The sequence below is a fragment of the Chanos chanos genome, chromosome 14 (assembly GCF_902362185.1).
Source record: "Chanos chanos chromosome 14, fChaCha1.1, whole genome shotgun sequence".
Taxonomy (NCBI): domain Eukaryota; kingdom Metazoa; phylum Chordata; class Actinopteri; order Gonorynchiformes; family Chanidae; genus Chanos; species Chanos chanos.
The window spans coordinates 7,842,817-7,861,999 of NC_044508.1; the positions used below are offsets into that span (position 1 = coordinate 7,842,817).

Here is a 19,183-nt window from a genome sequence, read left to right on the forward strand (position 1 = left end):
CTGCGATTTTTGATCTCTCAAATGAAGTGCCTTCAGACTGAATCTCTCCTTATATCTCTCGTTCACATATACACATACATTTTAAACGGATTCGCAGTTTATTTTTTCTAGACTTCCTATCATGTGACACAAGTCAGTTAATCGAATAATTAGACCGTTACGGAGTGCATTGGCTGTGATGTATGTTTTTTTATTCTTTACTTGTGCGGGAAATCTTGACATAAAATCTCATTGTCAGGTTGGCAAATGTACTTTGAGAGCTCCCAAATGTAGGAAGAGAGAAAGGAGAATACAACACAATGAAGAAATACTTACACAATGAAGGAAAATAAGTTTGTCAGAGTTCATTAAGTATCGAGGGAACATCCCTGGATCTGGCAACTCGAGGCCCGGCAAGTCCCTGCTGCCATTAATCATGACTGTCAGAGAAAGGGAGGTGTGTGTGTGTGTGTGTGTGTGAGAAGGAGCGAGAGAGAGAGAGAGAGAATGAGTGAGTGTGTGTGTGTATGTGTGTGTGTGTTGGCTCTACTGCCAACAACTCTGTTTGTGATTAAGTCCAGATAGCAAATTTCCTCTGGTGCAGTACTAGGCCCACACAAACCAATTTTTTTTTTTTCTCGGGCCACAAATGGCAAAGAATGACCGTTCGTGGACGCTTTACACTCGGTTGGCGGACTATGGGACTACAGCATGGCCTAAGCTCAACCAGCAGTGCAGCCCAAAGCTCTTAACTCGCCTTGAAATGGACCAGGACAAGTTTCAACACTGCTGATGTATCAGCCATAAATAGGCCTTATTTAGGCCGGTTAATGACCAGAATTCCCGACAGTGAGCCACGGGCCCAGATCAACAAATGAATCGACCGTGCGCTATTCAGGAATAAACTTTTATTAATCTTTCATGCAACAGTTAAAGCCCTCAGTAAACTTTTGAAGGGTTCCAAAAGGCCTTTCAAAGGTCTTACATTATGCTCTAATATTGCAGCATTAAGTTGAGAACACGAATACGTTTAGTAAGCAAATGAACCGGAAAATCTCTCCTGTGAGAAACGATCTTTACCTGACACTGAGCAATGTTCTTCTACACTGACACAACCAGTCCTGATAATCCCAAAATAATTCAGTAGGATTAAATATTATATAGAGAGTGACACCTTGGATCACACTGAGAAAACACAACAATTATTACTAAACACTCAACCCTTAGCAAACTTCGAATGCCAACAGCACAGACAGAGGAGAAACAAGCTGCAGCAGGATCAAAATGATAGGAAGCACAGTAGAACACAGCACTCAACACACAGGCCTGGGAGGGGAATTATGATGAAGGACTGAAGGGACTGTCACGGTTACCAAAGTAACAGTAAGGTGAGACTGGATGGATCAGTTCCATTCAGTTGCCGTGGCCGGATGTGGGAGTTGAGAGTGTATGTTATGTTTTAGTTTACCCAGCGGTATGGACATAAGGAGTGTCCCGGTTCTTCTTTCATCTCAGACTCTGTCTGGCTTTCCTCTGTCGCTGTCGGGAGTAAGAGCTGACGCCATGTTTTAATGTGGACCTCTGAGTATTGATCAGTCGCATCACGTGTCAAATGTTGCCATTTCACTGCAGCAAAGGAATACACACACACACACACACACTCATACACACACACTCAGAGAGAGAGAGACAGAGAGAGAGAGCCAGTGAGACAAAGATGAAAAGGAAAAAAAAATAGAACTTCCGGTGTGAAATTCGCTTCAGTTGTGTAAAAATGTTTGGAGTAAACAACACTTTGATGCCATGTTAGACATTTCTGATCTTCAGATCTCTAGAGACTCAATAATCTTTGCTATATTCAACAAATCAATTTTGTAGTGACGTTTTGCAGTAATCATTTGTGTAGACCAGATTCCCTTGAGAAAATGAGCAACTAACCCTCTTTATTTATATTAATGAATATTTGCCTCTGTGAATCATCATTCTGATTGTCAGTATGAGCTGTGTTTGGAGGCTAAATGGATTTAATTTTTGAAGGGTGAGACAAACCAACTGTACGAAGTTTCTAAGCAAAGTAAGTAAGTTCTGTTAGCCTAAACATTAACACCTGTTTGTATTCAACTCCAAAACCCTGCCAGCAATATCATCCCGAGGCCGGACTGAGGTCAGAACTGTCTGCTGTCTGGAAGCTTTGGTGAGAAGACTTAAGATCATTTAGTCAAGGGAGCGGATGATGACTGGAGAACCGACAGATAAATCATCTCACCTTTTGTCCTCTTTAAACAACTTGTTTTGGAGATGTTATACAAGGAGTGCCGTTGCTCAAAGGAAATTACTACGTTTATGATTGAGGATGACAAGTCATTTGGGTTTTATCAGTAGTTAAGTGAGTACAAGTTCATGTGGTTGTGTCAATAAGAATTATGAAAAAAGGGAGTAAGAAAGAGAGAGAGAGAGAGAGAGAAAAGGGATTCCTTTACATCTCTGTCTGTAGTCTTTGCTTTTTTTTTTTCTTTTACGGTGGAGCTCTCCAGACAAACACGCCCTCCAAGCGCTGCCATCCCAGATGAAAAAAAAAAAAAAAGAACGAAAGAAAGAAAAGAAATGGAAAATAAGAGAGAAAAAGAAGAGAAAGAACGCGTGACTGGAGGAGACAGAGGCCTGAGTTAAGTGCTGTGCTTGAAAGCACGTCAAGCCTCATTACATGTCAGTTGTAACAATACTGAACTGGCAGAGAGGATTGCTCGCAGTCGCACAATCATAAATCACAGTCTGACAGCAGCCTGACAGTCTGGGAACCAAGACACATGCAAGCTCTGCTCTGCTCTTTCTCTCCTTCTCGCGCTCTCTCTCTCTCTCACTCTCTTGCTCTCTCTCTCTCTCTCGCTCTCTCTCTCACTTGCTTTCTTGCTTCATTCCATATTAACATTGAAGAAGGAGCTCTGAAAGAGCCCCAAACAACACGCATATGCTCATACACATTTATACATGTGTGTGCATATGTATGCGTGTGTGTGTGTATGTGTGTGTGTGTGTGTGTGTGAGAGAGAGAGAGAGAGAGAGGGAGAGAGAGAGAGAAGGCGGATCCTGCCTCAGTCTGTCCATGTCCATTAAGCTGACACATGACGGAGTGAGTGACATTGCAAGTGAGGAAGGAAGCAAGAGAAACAAGGCCTGTGGGTCATTAATCACAGCACCCTGACACACACACACACACACACACACACACACACACACACACACACACACACACACGCAAACACACATGCAAACACACACACACACACACAGCTGGCCACAACTAAACCTTGCCCTCCTCTCCCTGTAGCCAAGCTCTGGCATCCTTCTCCCTCCCTCTCTCTCTCTCTTTCTCTCTGTCTCTTCCTCGTGCGTCTCCCGTACATATTCCCTACCCTGTGCACATACTCCATATCACGCTCGGCCTTCGGTTCGCAGAGTTACACATCTCATCCCCCCTCTGGTCTGAAGTGTCATTAATTACAATAATGTCTGATGAATGTGCGGTGAGGGGTTTCTTTTTATTTTCAGTGTCAGTCATTATTGTGAATGTCTGGAAAATGTGTATTATAAGGACCTTCTGTGTGTCCTCCTGTCATGATGGGCTGGACTGATAGAAGCTGTTTTAAACAAACGTTAACTCCTCTCCTCCTTGCTACATTAATCTTCTCCTCCCATTAGGGAGAGTTTCATCTAACATCTACCATATGGGTGTCTGCTTGAGTTTGCGTCATACAGAGATTTATGAGAGACTTAGACTGTGTGGGCAGTGTATGTGTATGAGTGTTTGTGTGTGTGTGTGTGTGTGTGTGTGTGCGTGCGTATGTGTGCACGTGTATGTGTGTTTGTGTGTGTGTGTGAGACAGAGAGAGAGAAAGAGAAAGGGTTGTGAAAGTGTGTGAAGTAGGAAAAGTGTTCTAAGTTTGTCTAAGAGTGTGAGAATGCGTTTGTGTGTGTAAAGGTTGAGCGTGCATCTGTGTGTGTGTGTGTGTGTGTGTGTTAAAAGGCTGAGGAACTCTCTTGTGTCAGGCCTTGTGTTGGGTTGTGGGAAAAGCACAGAGGGCCAAACAAGGGGAGGTAGGAAAAGATCGATGGTCAGCCATCCTTGCACGCTCTGTGAAAAGAAACAGTGAAGCAAACAGCTGTTTGTCATCCATTTTGCGTAAGGGAGAGAGGAGGACAGACAGAGTGCTAGCTCTCGGGCTGCTGTTACGGACTGAAAAATGGAGTAAGAAATTGGCTGGTATGCCTCTTTGTTACCACGTTGTCAGTTCTCAAATGAAAAAATAAATCCGTCCTTAAGTAAGCAACTTGGTGTAGAGACAACATCATTATTAATGTCGATAGTCAGGGAGAGAGTCTGGTCTATGGCGTTTGTTCAAGCATATTTAATGGATAAGTTTCCTTGACTCCGTGCTGCTTATTTTTGAAAGGAGCGAAAAAAGACAGTACAGACCTTTGAGAGAGAGAGAGAGAGAGAGAGAGAGAGAGAAAAAAAATGTGTATGTTATTTCACCTTCGCTAAATCCGGTAAACTCTTGATTTCTACTTCTTGTGGTGTTCTGTTGCTGCTTTACCACGTAAACTCCTTCCATTCCTTAACCCCCCCCACCATCCCACACACACACACACACACACACACTCACACACTCTCTCTCTCTCTCTCTCTCTCTCTCTAACCTCCTGGTGGCCTCCCACACCAGCCCTGCCATAAATCAGAAGGCAAGATCGTGTCTGCCAGTCAGACTAAACAAGAGCCTTTGTGGGGCTCTGGCCTGCTCCATTAATCATCCTGACAGTTTGAAAAACACATTTCCCCTTTAATGACTGTATTTGGATAATCAGCTCCTTTTTCCCTCCCTCTTAGTCTCTCCCCTCCCTTGCTTTTTTTTTTTCCTTCCACAGCTCCCTCCTCCCTTGCCTCCCTGAAGCAACATTATGGACAGCAGGGTAAGCTTACCCCCTCTGAAAAACAAGTGAGTAATAGAGAGAGAGAGAGAGAGAGAGAGAGAGAGAGAAATTTGGAGAAACGGAAGTAGAGTTGACCGTGGCTGGAGGGCTCTGTTCACACTGGGCGATTTCAATGCAGTCAGTGCGTGGAGAATTTGGACAAGGTGATGACAAGCGTGTTTTTATCACAGAGATTTTCATTAGAGGAGACATGAGAGATTTCTTCACTCTCTCTTCATATAACCTTTTGGTCGTGCGCTGAGCTATTCTCTCTCTCACTGTCTGTCTCTCTTTCTCTGTCTCTTTCCCCTCACACACAGAGACACAGAGAGAGAGACAGTGAGAGAGAGAGACAGTGAGAGAGAGAGAGAGAGAGAGAGAGAGAGAGAGATGTGCACACAGTCTCACACAACAATAGCTTTATCCTTTAGCCTAATGTTTCTCAGTCCAATCTTCAGTGCTATCCTAGCCTGTAGCCTTTCTGTTTTTAATCCAGCTCTCAGAAAGCACACCTGATTCAACCAGTGTATGAATGTAACAGACTGCGGACCATCTGAATCAGGTTTCGTAATGCTGAGATCAGACAAAAGGGTGTTGAGGAATAGGTCACGACAAACTGCCTTAGCAGGCGTGGCCACCAACGCCAGTCACAGTGATGCAGCCAGTGCTACCGACATAAAGGTGGCCTGGATCACAAAAGGTTGTCTGAAAAACACTACATAGGAACTGGACTACAATAGTGTGGCACGACGGGTTAACCTCATGATATTATTGCGTCTTCAATACCTGTCATGTATGATCCCTGCATGGTTTAAACTAACCAACGAACCATAAACCATTAAACTAACCATAGCTTGTCCAGATGGTAAAGAGCATGAAAAGAGCTGAAACATATTTCTTGCTGTGCCCAATCCTGATAGTTGCATGGAAAGACAAGAAACATTTCACCATTTCATCAAGTCCAGACATATGGTATCCACATACTGTTTCCAAGCAAAAACAAATGTGTTTTAAGTTGATGTTTGATGAGACTTTGATTTATGTAATGACTTTTCTTAGGGCTCACATTAACCTTACCTTGCCCACTTTGTAACATTGAGCAAGAATGAGTTAGCTGAACTTGAAATAATAATGAAAAAAAAATCAGAAACTCAAAACTCAGCAGCTGACAACTATACAACACTGATCCTCGGGAGAAGCGTTAACAATACATATTCAAGGTAAAAAACAAACAAACAAACAAACTAACAAAAAAAACCCAGCGAAGACGATTCTGTGGGAAAGGCGGTGAATGCACTTGGGCCTGGTTATTTATGGAGTGATAATAATCTCTACAGACAAGGGAAAACAAAAGGAACGAGGGCATTTCCCTCTTGAGGTTTTAAAGAATAAGTGTAGTCGGTGTAGGCACGACGAGAGTTCAACCTCAACCCCGACACTTCTTTGCCAAAGCACGTTTTTTCCGTGAGGTCTCCGTTCATGACATGGTCCTCGTGCTCCCCCAGCGCGTTCGTAAATGGAACCCAGCTGGTGCTGCGGCATGCGCGTTATTAGCGGTGCACCATAATTGCGGCGCCCTTCTCTCTCTCTTTTGCTCTTTCTCTCTCCCTCTCTATCTCTCTTTTTCTTTGAGTGTATGTCAGTAAACACGTACACCATTTCATCCTGAAGACAAATAGAGCGATGAGGGCGTGCGTTGATGAGGAGGTTTAAGTTTTGCGTGGCTCGGGAAACATTGTCCTTAAATACGAGTGAGAGTTTGAGATCCGGTGAAAAGACACACGTGGAAAAGGGGCGACTCTGCATGACTTGCTGCAGGCTGATTTTTTGGAAATAATGCTGAGGCTATGTGAGTGTCTGTGATTTCTTTATGGCCGAGTTGAAAGATGTGTCCGCGGCATCTGGCTCTGCTTTAGAGCGTGGTTAACATTTGAGGGAAATCTGTTCAGTATCATCGCGGTGAACCAGCGGGGTAGCGCCAGTAGTGGTATACATTAAGAGAATGTGTCTGAGAAAACAGAAAAAGAGAGAGATTTTTTTTTTTTTGGTTATAATTATTTACAAACCCTTTAGTTCTGTCGAGACAATCTTTATACAAAGTTACAGTCCAATCAAACAGGACATCAGACAAAAAAAAAAACAAAAACATAGAGCAAGGTGCGTATGTGTATGTATGTGTGAGAGAGAGTGTGTGTGTGTGTGTCTGTGTGTGTGTGACTGTTTCTCTCCTCCTCCTCCTCTCCCTGGCCTTGGTTGTAGCTGACAGCATGTTGAAGACTGCATGGACTTGGCTGGTTAATTGAGGAGCAGCTCCACACCCTGTCCTCATTAATCACCAGGCCTGTCGGCCGTCTACCCAGGACTCCACTGTGATCTACACCACCGGCTGCCATGCCTCTAACCCTGACAGGGGAGAATGGGGGGAGGAGGGAGACTTTCTCAGCTCCCCTATCCAAAGCCTAGAAAAGAGAGAGAGAGAGAGAGAGAGAGAGAGAGGTAGGGAAGGGAAGAGGGAGAGAGAGACAGAGAGAGACAGAGTACTCTCACAGGTGTAACCTTGCTGTGAAGACCACAGTCAGGGACTAAATTAACACGGACCGAACCACACCACTTGCTCTACAACCAGCTGACAGAAACAGAGTACTAGCTCCTATTGACTCAGCTGGAACCATGAGAAAGAGAGAAAGATAAATGAGTGAGAGAGATTGATGAGGAGAAGGACGGCAAGAATCGAAAGCGAGGGATGTGATGGACGAGTGTGAATCGCTGACAGTGGGATTAATTCCTCCCCTGGGAGAAGATGAAGAGGATTGTCCCTGATTTGACCTTTTAGTCTCAGCCTCCTCTGTAACTGTCAGGGCTAACTAAAGAAGCCAGAGATCCATTGTACCAAAAAAAAAAAAAAAAAAATTACAACGGGACCTACACACACTCTATAGCCTCTTCATATGTCTTCCTCACATAAACTGAACAAACAGAGCATTCTCGAATACTGAGGTAAAGCAGTAAAACCAACACTGACTAGAGACAAATTCCACCATTCGATTTTCTGCAGTTCCATTACAAATCCTATGGGGGCAATGGAAACCAAGCAATAAACCCTTCGATTGAAAATGTAGATCCCGAACTGAGGGTAGCTGTTGGGATGCTACCTATGCTTACATTTCTAATTATTTGGACACTATGTGACAAGTAGACAGCTTAATAACAGGACAGTGAAGAAATGCTCATTTTGTAGCCGACAGAATGTTTGGTTTCAGTGTAACTGATGAAAGGTTTGGTTTCCAGCGCATTGAATGCTTCCCATATTAGCTTAGCGTGTCCTACCTCTGAGTTACTATGCTCCTAGACTAGTTAATGTGGTTGACATACATTCTTGGTGTGATTACTTTAGTCTTGACCTCTGAGTCCTCTTGCTATTTGGTAAGGATGAAAAATAAGGATGGTGTCTCGACTGGATGCTGCAGAGGCGCTAGCAGGACACTTCGACCTTGCTGGACAAGCCCAGCTTGCTGTGGCTCACAGAAGTGATCCATTCTGTTAATGGGCCTGTCAGATGACACCTGGGCTGTGTCCTTTTATTTTTTTCTTTTTCTGTCTTTCTTTCTTTCCATCTTTATTTCTGTCTTTCTTTCACCTAAATTGAAATATTTTTTTTTTACTCAAGCGCGAACAAATTGGGTTATAATTCAAACTATCACCTTGGCTGTCCATGATAAGCAAAAGTTAAAACTACAGAGTCAGTAACTATTGTAAAGTTTAATGCAGAGCAAGCTATAATCACTTAATTAGTAACTGATTAATTAATTAATCAGCACATTAATCTAGCACCCCCATTTATTCAAGGTCTGGATGAGAACTGACCATTCTAGGTAGCAGCAAAGCAAAGTGGCATTCAACAACCCATTACACATAGCAACTCTCCCTGTCAGCTGGAGAACATTCTGGAACAGGACTCTTTGAGAACACTAAGATAAACGTTCAGAATGTGACAGTGATGCCAATAAGCAACAAAATGGTGGTAAACAGGTTGCTACACATATTTTTAAAGCATTAAAACACCGAGATAAAGGCATGGCATTTTGTGGAAAGAGAACTTAGTCAGACACACTGAAATGCTTTTCATATCAGTTTACAAAGAAAGTTTTTGAAGCATTCTATCTGGTTACAGAAAGGTCTGAAGAGATAGTCGCTTATCATTCAGCTCTCAGAGATGGAGATAAAGAGATGGCCATCTGGCACAAATTTGTTGTTTACTGTAGCTCAACCATCACACACTTTTTCTGTAGATGTTTTCTATAAAAGACATATCTTTATAATTCAGCAATAATTCAGTAAAAACAACAGCAAAGTGCCGCGCATACCTCACACGGACAAATATTTTAAATAAAGTCACTCACACTGAACACGTATTAGAATGCTGATGCTAATAACAGATGACAGATGCAGTGCTGAGGTGCTAGTTAGATGCCTGCCAAATATAAGGTGCTTTCATTTGTCCAGTGTTTCTATCCTTTACACAGAAGTACATTCTATTACTGTGACAGAACAAAAAGAAATTTAAGAGCACAAAATACTAATCAAATTAGTCCAAATAAAGTAGCTGACTACAACATTTCCTTAGTTGGACATTCAGACGTTTGCTGCAATAAGTAAGATCGCTTTTGCTTATAAAAGAGATCTGCTCTAGCGCAGCCCAGTGACAGATTTTACTGAATAAGGCACAAATGAACAGAAAAATACACTTGATATGAACCCCAGAGTTGTAACTTAAAGAGAGAACATTTGAAGATCCTGTAGATAGGATCCACCTCATCAGGAACCAAAGCTTCCGTTGACTTCAGTGGAATGCAGAATTTTGTGTACCATACTGTGGCTTCCTTTTTCCACATGACTGCCTTCTATATTTCACTCACCTGTAGTCCAATCTTTGGGGACAGTATAATGTAGCGCTAAAACCTCTTTTCTGAAGGAAGAGGGGATCTTAAAATCTCATAAATCTATGAACCGGACAAAATGTATGTCCTGTGTACTCAGTTGTGAATAAACATTTGTTATTAGATCATGTCAGTTTGTTTTCTTTGCCACTAAGAAAGTTCAGTTGACCTCCCTCAGTCAATAATACTCAGCAAGACTGACCAGTAATATTTTATCTGTGCTCTTAAGGGTCAAAAACAAAAGGTCGCCGTCTCATGGGTATATATCGTTTGAAATTTGATATGAAGACTTTGCTTGGCCAATAAGCCAGGCGGTTTTCTGGTCAGTCTATCAAACTGACAGAAGAAGAGGAAGGAGAAGAAGAGTGAGAGTCTCAAAGGTAATTATTGTAACCCCACACAACATCACTAAAGGTCTAGTAACACTGGGTGCTGTGGACTAAAACATTAGCACTGATGACATGCAACAAAAACGAGCTCCATGTAAAACCTGTAATTTGCTCGTTTGTAATTTAATGGAGGGGTAGAGAGGTCATGTTGTGTAAAAGAGAGGAAAATGGGTACATTAAGTCCGTACGTTTTCAGCTGAGAGACAGGCGGAGACCCTGCACAACATCTCATTCTAAGAACCAGGGAGCTTAAATCAATATTTATATACAACTAGATGTGTCGACTCAACCCATATATATATATATATATATATATGTATGGTTTTTTTCAACAAGTTGTTTGCTGAGAGTGAAACATAAAAATATGTGAAGTGAAGAAACTTAAAAATAGAGCAAGAAAGCCAAAAACACAACTTTAAATGTAATCAAATTGCATTTATTACACAAAATAAGACTTTCTGATAGATGGATAGCACTGCCATCACTACATATTATTCTTTTTTTAAATTCAATTTCTCCCCTGTCAGATTCAATAAGCTACTTCCCACTCGCAGACTCGGTTACAATAGAAAATATATCACATCATTCTGTTTTTTTATTCTTTCAGCTGTACAAGTACAAAATAAATGGCCAATTTTCCAGAACGCACTGTTCACCAGTCCAGGCGTATGCTTCCATGCTCTGTCAAAGGATCTGAAGAACAGAAAACCATCAACTAAAGAAGCAAAGAAAAGAAAGTCTTCAAATTAAAATGGCAAAAAAAAAAAGTCACAGTTCATCTTTGCAAAGCGCATACCAAACAGAAGGTTATTATAAAAGTGTACAGTTAGCATAATAAATCATTCTTTCAAAATATTGTTGCTGTATTTAAGAGTGATAATGAATGCATTTTGAATGGTAAACTTCTCCCATGTTTGAAGCAAAGCAAAATAAAGTGGAAAACAAATAATAAATACACATTTTCAGACTGGGACAATTAAAGACTCAAATCGAAAAACCAAGCCCACGTTATTGATGACGCAACATTCTCCAGACTCCTTCATCCCCTAGGAATCTCTCTATCTTTGTCAGGACAACTGCTGCTGTCATTTGTCATGGAGAACCAGACAAAGAACTTAAGAATCCCAAAGGAAACTGAGGTTATTCCAAGGAGATTTAACTGGAGGAGTAGACGCTGATGTCATAGATTGATGTCATACAGAGAGAGAAATGAGACCTTACGTGGGAGCCAATAGAACGTTCAGATTTGCTGGAAGCTTCCGAGCGTGGTGGTTACTTCCTAAAGTGTTCCCTCCTTTAACCAAAATTCTCGTAGTTATTCCAGGCAAGGGAATCTACAAGGCAGCCCTAGTCATGGTGTAGACCTCTACAGGGCAGGCTATATTAATTCTTCCGACTGTCTGATCTGTGTGAGTCTAAGCTTCGACAGGAGTCTAATCTCTGCTGAAAGTCTCCTGGTCATAGCCTAACAGAACAAAATTAAGGAGACATCTCAGAAAGGACGTCATGGAACCTTACAGGGAGCCAAAAGAGTTCTCCATCATATTGAAACCAATTACAGCATTGGCTCCCAGTAAAGTGGCTATATCCTTGTGAATCTCAGAGTGATCTTCCTTTACTTTCGGTATTTATACTCCGTGGTCATGGATAGCCAAGAGCTGAGGCAGACCCCAGTCTTTGACTATAGAGTGCATATGGGGAGTAGTAGGGCGTAGTTGCTGGAAGAGAGGGAAGGGGAAGGGATGGAGCTCCAGGCAGATGTGCCTTTCCATAAGGGTGGTACCGTGCAAGTCCCAGCCCAGGGGAACCGCGGAGAGTGAAGGAGCTGGGAAGGGCCCCAGGGCTGCTTGGAGGAGGCAGATGAAGGTGACAGGATGCCCCGGAAGTGACGGAGGAAGGATATCCGGCAAGAAGTTTCCCGTCTACACCCGGAAGTGCCGTGTGCGTCCGAAGATGAGCTAGGAGCTCCTCGGACGTGGCAAAACGCTTATCACATGGACCCCCGACAGAGACCCAGTTACAAGCATGAGCGAGTGGCTCATTTGGGAGCATGAAACCATAAGAGTAGAGCGGGTGAGACAGAGTAGGGGTGGCACTGGAGGACAGGGCACTGGGGTGGAGCGTGTGAAGGTGGTGCGATGGGTACATAAGGGAGAAGCCTGACTTAAGGGTGGAGGAAGGATCGTGAACACAGGAAGTGCAACTGCTACCCCCCAAGTGGGGAGCATTTGGATAGGACAGACAGTATGGGTCCCTGCAAAGACCTTGCATGAAAGATGGTGGAGATGCTCCCGTTAGAGGACTGGAGCTCGGGTGTTTTCCAGGAACTCCCATCCCTGAGCCAACCAAGCTAGATTTAGCAGGGTCCAACCCAGGTACATATTGCGAGGGGTAGCCCCCATAGGCCCCAACAATAGATCCATGGTAACCGATGCTGGAGGGGGGTAGAGGGAAGCTGGTGTGGCCTGGCTTGAAGGGAGAAACAGGGGCAATGTGTCCGGTGCCCAGACCTGTCTGAGAAGGCTGAGGATCTGCCTTAGCATCAGGCTGTGGGCTACTAGCTGAGCTAGCGTTGCTAGAATTAGTACTAGCCCGAGCACGGCTTGAGTTAGCCAGCTGTGCATTGTCCAGACCAGGCTTAGTTTGCTCGGAGTCTTTTTTCCCTGCTGCGCTGTTACCGTTGCCATGGTCACCGTTGCTGTGATCACCGCATGCAGGTTTGGGGTCCATGTGCGGTGCTTGGGAGTGGGCTGTTTTTTGGCTGGGGGGTGACGGTGCATGACGGTGCGTCTGCACCTGACCCGCTGTGTGTTGCGGTGGTGAGCCGGTCCTTGGTGAGGCGCCACGAGGGGAAAACGATCCACATGTCACAGTTCCAGTTCCAGCTGGTACCCGGAAACCAGCTTTGTCGGCCGAACCGTTGGGCCCTATCCCATCTTTCCTGCATTCCCCTCCAGATTTTGAATAGGGCTTAAAGCTGGACTTGTCCTCTGTCATTTGCTGTTGTTCCATGGGTTTAAGGTTAGAGGAGGAGGAGCGCCCATCTTTGTCACTGATGCTGCTGGACGTGATGGAGCTCAGCTTGGAGGAGGGTGGAGGATCAGGTTTGCCAATCTGGGAGCAAGTCTGAGCCAACAGGGCAAGGGGACTTTTCTTTGCATCCAGCTATTGGGAGTAACAACAGAGTTATGAGATGGCCAGATATTTAACACTCTTCAGATATTATTTAAAACTTTACGGAAAAGATTTCTGAACACAATTTTGTAGTTTGGCCAACGTTCAAAGTCATTTATTTAGTCAAGAAAATGGCAGTATTTTATTTAATCCGTTCCCTATTACGAAAAATAGGCAATAAAAAATTTATGATTTATGATCAGCCAAACCTGGTCTGAAATACGATCCGTGTCAGATTTTCTCGGAAAGTTAAATACGGAAGTTCCTGAATAATTCACAATCTTAAGTCACACGATCTCGAATTTCTTCTTCTTAATAGTTTCATAAATGTGTTGAGCTTGAGTAACCAGTTTTATCTCACCAAAATATGGTTCTTGCCTCACGCTATTTCCAATGTACGAACAAAGACTACACTTCGTTTTAACTTCCTAAGTGGCTTCAAACTTAGAACGTTTCTAATAGCAAAGAAGCGATTACAATACGATAATTACGTTGGAATCAGACATTAACACCAAAGTGAAGCGAACGCGGACATTATCATTGCTCCTCGCTGATCTAGTTGTTTTAAATTAAAACCTATTAAAACCTAGCGTGAAAACCTATTAAATCTCGCAACGGGATAACCAAAATGTGAACAATCTAAAATATAATTAGTGACGCAAAATGACAATTGTGAGAAATGTAGCTAAATTGTTCGGATGAGCGCTCCTTACCTCAATGCTGACTGGTGCGGAGGTTAGAGGCTGGAGATACTCAGAGTGAAGCATGTGGCTGGTGTGAGCGGTCAACATTTTGAGTATTCGGATAGGAAGCCTTTTCTCCTGGCGTATGGGGTCTAAAGGAGGCAAGACAATGACCGGAGAGGTCTGGGTTCCGGAAGTATTCAGCAAACTATCCTTGCCGCCGCTGTTCTGAGAGTTATCCGATGTCTGGTAGCGTAAATTAGCTGAAAATCCAGGAGGAGATTCGCTCATCTGGCTCGAGGCAAATCAGGGACCCGCGCGAAGGCAGCGGTTGAGTGGGTGTTGTTCAAGTATCATTTATGTGGAGCCAGTGTCGACATTATAATAATCGACGGTATTGTATTCCTTTAGCGCAAACAGTAAATTATCCAACTTAAACATCCGTACTATGTGTCATCCAACTCTAAGGCAATTACAGTCGTTCATGAGGATACACGCGCTGAGTAGAAGACATCGTTCCGTGCGCGAATTTGTCCTCTCTTTTAATTCGGAATAACCTCTGTCCTTAATTCAAAAAGATAACTAAAGGTCTCCTGAAAATCTAGTCTATCAAGTAATTTAAACGACAATAAAGAAAACAAAAATATCATTAAAAATATCCACCGCACAGGGTACGCATTCCTTTGCTCTACCAGTACATTAGTCCGTTCTGCGCACACTATCCGAATCCGTATACACTGCTCGCACCAAAGATCTGAGGGTAGAACTTCAAAGGAGAAAGCCGCCATCCAATCACGGAGATCCGCATTACTAATAAGAGGGTAGGCACTATACTACTCCCACAGAGGCGGAGTCCCCCCATTTCCCCTTAGATGCTTTGAGGAAGACGTTACTGCACGTTTGAGGAGAAGGGTTATGACCTTAATCTTATCGTGTCCAGGACTGGCAAAAAATAAGAAGAACACAAACACAAAAAGAGTGAACAAAAATAAAATTATACTTTTAACATTCTGGTCTCAGTGACGTTTTTTTTATATGTGAGAAATATTTAGTTGTACCGTTTAGATTATAAATGATTCGTAAAATTCCAGGGATTGGTAAAACTGTTCAGACCATAGGCTGAACCCCAAAAATATTAAAATTACAATATATACTTGTAAATATTCTGTCCGTAAACCGATATGATGATTAGGAGACGAAAGGCATGAATTTTGTCGGTGTCACGTAAGCTTTACGCTATTTGTGCTATCATACCACATAATATCCTATGTGGTAACGGCAAATGTCTGCTTCCACTCTTGGAATGTTAATATCTTTATTGCATTACTGCAGGCTGCTTTTGAGCTGAAGTAATTTCGCTAACCTAATTACGGAATGAATTGACTTAATTACTCCAAAATGAAGCTTGACAGAGGTTATGACTCACAGAGTTTAGTTCGGAGAAGCTCTGAAGCTCTAAGAATTTCATGTGAACGAGTTTTGTGTATTCTGAGAGATTCTTGTACACGGACTTTAATCGCCTGAATCATTTCATTACGACTCAAAATTACACTTGTCGTTTTAAATTCAGTAAATGGCCAAGATTTGTTTTTTCCTGTGAGAATTTATTAGACTATATCCCACTGATAAAGGAAGTCCTGGAATTGTTTAAAGAAAAAATTCCCGTCAAAACCATTTACTTGTGCCCATAAAAGGATCCTTCATCTTTCATTTGGGTAATAAACACATCTATTGCCGGCTTTTGTTGATTTTTAATCTCTTATTGCTTTTTGTAAAACTACACAAGGGCACTTCCCTTTGTATGAGTTTGTATAGTATTTGCATTTTTTCTAGTCTATTTTGTGTTTAAATCTTGGAATGGATTGTCTCTTGAATTACAACAATAGAGGATATTGGTGTCACTCTGAAAAAACAATACCTGCTCAGGTGAGTCATATGGTACTTGAAAGGGCAGGCCTTTGGCACAAGTTGACAGGTGTAACAGAGGACACCTGGGAAGCCACATGAAAGACAAGCTGTGCTGTATTAAGCACAGTAAAAATGACAAAAAGAAAGAGGTGTGTGTGTGTGTGTGGGGGGGTGACTGGTCTGGAGTTACTTAGGTGGAGTCATAAGCGAATATGTATTTAAATCCCTTTATCTCATGTATCTGGGTGGCGTAGGTACTGTTTATTTAATGATGGCGTGTGAACAAAGAATTAGAGCCTAAGGACATGGTGAACACATTTCAAAGAAAAGCTTGTTTAAAATGCTGTCAACATCCTGTCATTTTCCGTCTATCACACACATACACGATCAAAGACACCTCGTGAGTCCATCCACTCAATCAAATGTCATAATTATATCTGTCATGCTAATCCGAGCAGTTAGGATACTTATGGCTGTCACACTTGTGGTTGACAAGTGACAGCAGAGGGAGAATTTGTAAATCCACTCATATAGTCTTTTTTTCTTTTTCATTTGATGTATATTTATAGGGGGCAAAAAATAAGAAAGTGGAGGTTTGTTCAGCTGTGCTGTCCCTGATTACAGTGTGATGGGGGGGTGGGAGGGTGGGGTGGGGATGAGGTCACCTCACTTTCAAACAACAGTATTTGACATATCATTAATAGTGTCAACCATCACTTATCAACTAAAGAGATGAGATAATGCTTAAATAAACATCTACAAATCCGAGATTCCAAGATCATGTAATACAAAAGTGAGTGTGTGTGTGTGCATGTGTGTTTTAACTGTCATTGAGTTCACTGAAGTGTGCAGCAGGCAGTCGTTATTCTTAGCTTGTCTGTTTTTTCTCAGGTGGATTCTCCTGTCATCACAGAATAAAGTTCATAAAGTATTTGGACCAAATCCACTTTGCTTGTACAGTCGCCACCAATGCTACATTATGCTTATTCACAGTGTAAGGAAACTAGGTTGGCAGGAACTCTTCACTTCATGGTCATATAACTGATTCTTCTTTAAAAAAAACAAAACAAAAAAAAAAAAACCAGAACCCCACAACCTCACATGCTGAACTTTCGAGAATGACAAAAATGTTGTATTGTATATGCGGCAAAAACATTTTCAGGTTAAGTAACTTTGGTGGGGGTGTGCAGGGGGGTGGTTGGAAAAAAGGCCTCTCTCCACCCTCCTGGAGGAGGGAAGGAATGGGGAAAAAAAAAAGAAGTGAAAGAATAAACGGGGAAGGGGGGGGGGGCGCAAAACAACGGGGGAGCTGCTCCTTTTATGTCGTGCCTTGAAGTGGGCGACTAACAGCTGTTTTGGCGTATTGATGACTGATGGCCGTTTCCTGTTGTGGATATTTAAAGGGGCAGGCTTCCATTTAAGAAGCTGGGTGCAACTATATCCCTTTAAGGTGTTTGACCATGCATAGTTATATCAAAGCACAGGGCACTTACCATAACAGAGGACAAACAAAACCCTGAAAAGACAAGCCACACACCCACAGAAAAGATTCTTGAGTACCCCTGTGATCCTGGCGCTATGAAACATACAGTGAGCTGTTGTGAGAGCTTACAACAACCATTTGCATTTACATTTATTCATTTAACGGACGCTTTTATCCACAGGGACTCGAATCCAGAGGGCATGCGGGCCTAGTCATCAAAGATACAAGATTTACAAGGCAAAGCGCAATTTCTTCAGAAGTAGTTGTACTAACAACATAACAAGAGCTATGGCTGTGTAGAATTTAGGGACAGTACCCAAAAGAACCTCGACGTGCCGCAGTCAAACCCCCTCCCCCCACCCTCAAAAAACCCCACTTTATTATTTTATTTTCCCTGTAGCCATTCTTATGCCACATTTGTAGTTTTAAATTTTTTACATTGGACGCTATATAGTGCTACCAAAAAGAGGAATAAAAAGGAAAAAAAACGTAGAACGGACCATGAATTTGACGGACAGACTGAAATGTGTTTTTCACAGGGTTTGCAGTTGGGTAACAGTTAGATGTACTTTCCCAAAATACCGTACACATGTGGGAGGTAAATGGGGTCGAAACCAGTGGTGTGTTTAAATATAGTGTTGAAACTCTTATTTATGTTCAAAGAAGGCCAGCATTGCTTAAATTATCCTTCTATGTTTTATTGCACTTTTATTCCTTCTCTTTCTTGACACGTCACACACACACACACATACACAAAAAGATTAGATGAATGGGAGAGGCAAGCAGAACAAGAAAAGGAAAAAAACAAATGCAAATCACTTGTATTTAATTACCTTGGACTGATTTATGGGGTGAGTGGTATGGAACTAGTCGCCAGAGGCTGGGACAGCACTGTTAGCTTGTCTGTGCTCCAGAAATAATAATAATTTAAAGAGAAGAGAAGCAGGACAGGTTTATGAGCTGAAGTTGACATGTGAGCCCAACCCTGTTGAACTGTTAAACCGGCTCTTTTGCCCCCCCTCCCTCTTTTTTTCTTTCTTTCTTTCTTCTTATTCTGCAGTTGCTCGAATCCTGATCCCGGGATAGCTGAGATTTTGGAAGGAATATGTAAGTGCCTCACAGTGGGTCACATTCCACAGAGAAAACTGTGTGTGGGTGTGTTGAAAGTACATTTAGAGAGAGAGAGGAAAGAGAGAGAGAGAGAGAGACAGAGAAAGGAGAGAGAGAGAGAGAGCAAACTTGAGGAGTACAAAAATTACTTTCAATTGACTTTGACTTAGCAGGAGGTTGCCTGTGAGAAAAAAAAAAGAAAAGAATGAAAAGACAATTAAGATTTTATCTTGCATTATCTGAATGACTCAACCCATCATGTCAGAAACACATCATGAATCATGCCTACCCATATTCAAACAAATAAAAACATCATTGTGTAGCCATGAAAAGACTGTCGTTTAAATACATGTGTACATAAATAATGAAAAATAGACCTGAGCAGAAAAATCTGGTACTTCTGGGAAGACACCATGCTTATGTGGCACGGAGAGAGTTGTCTCTCTGGGCTTTTTTTTTTTAATAGGTGTGATTTCAATGCAGCTTTAGGTATTGTTCATAAAGTCTGTTTGTTTCTGATACACCCTAGCTATTATCTGTCATCTACCTGTC

General features: G+C 42.4%; 1 protein-coding gene across 1 annotated transcript; it reads right to left on the minus strand.

Annotated features, from left to right (window-relative positions):
- Positions 1-11,914: 11,914 nt before the first annotated feature.
- Positions 11,915-14,421, minus strand: znf703 (zinc finger protein 703). Its single transcript, XM_030791810.1, has 2 exons — positions 14,161-14,421; positions 11,915-13,438 (listed from the first exon to the last, which is right to left on the minus strand). The coding sequence occupies exons 1-2, from the start codon at positions 14,419-14,421 to the stop codon at positions 11,915-11,917; spliced, it is 1,785 nt and encodes a 594-aa protein (XP_030647670.1).
- Between the last annotated feature and the right edge of the window lie 4,762 nt (positions 14,422-19,183).

Coding starts and splice junctions, on each gene's coding strand:
- znf703 (XM_030791810.1), bottom strand. CDS start 14,421: ATGAGCGAATCTCCTCCTGGATTTTCAGCTAATTTACGCTACCAGACA. Junction 13,439..14,160: donor CCGCACCAGTCAGCATTGAG/GTAAGGAGCGCT, acceptor TACTCCCAATAG/CTGGATGCAAAGAAAAGTCC.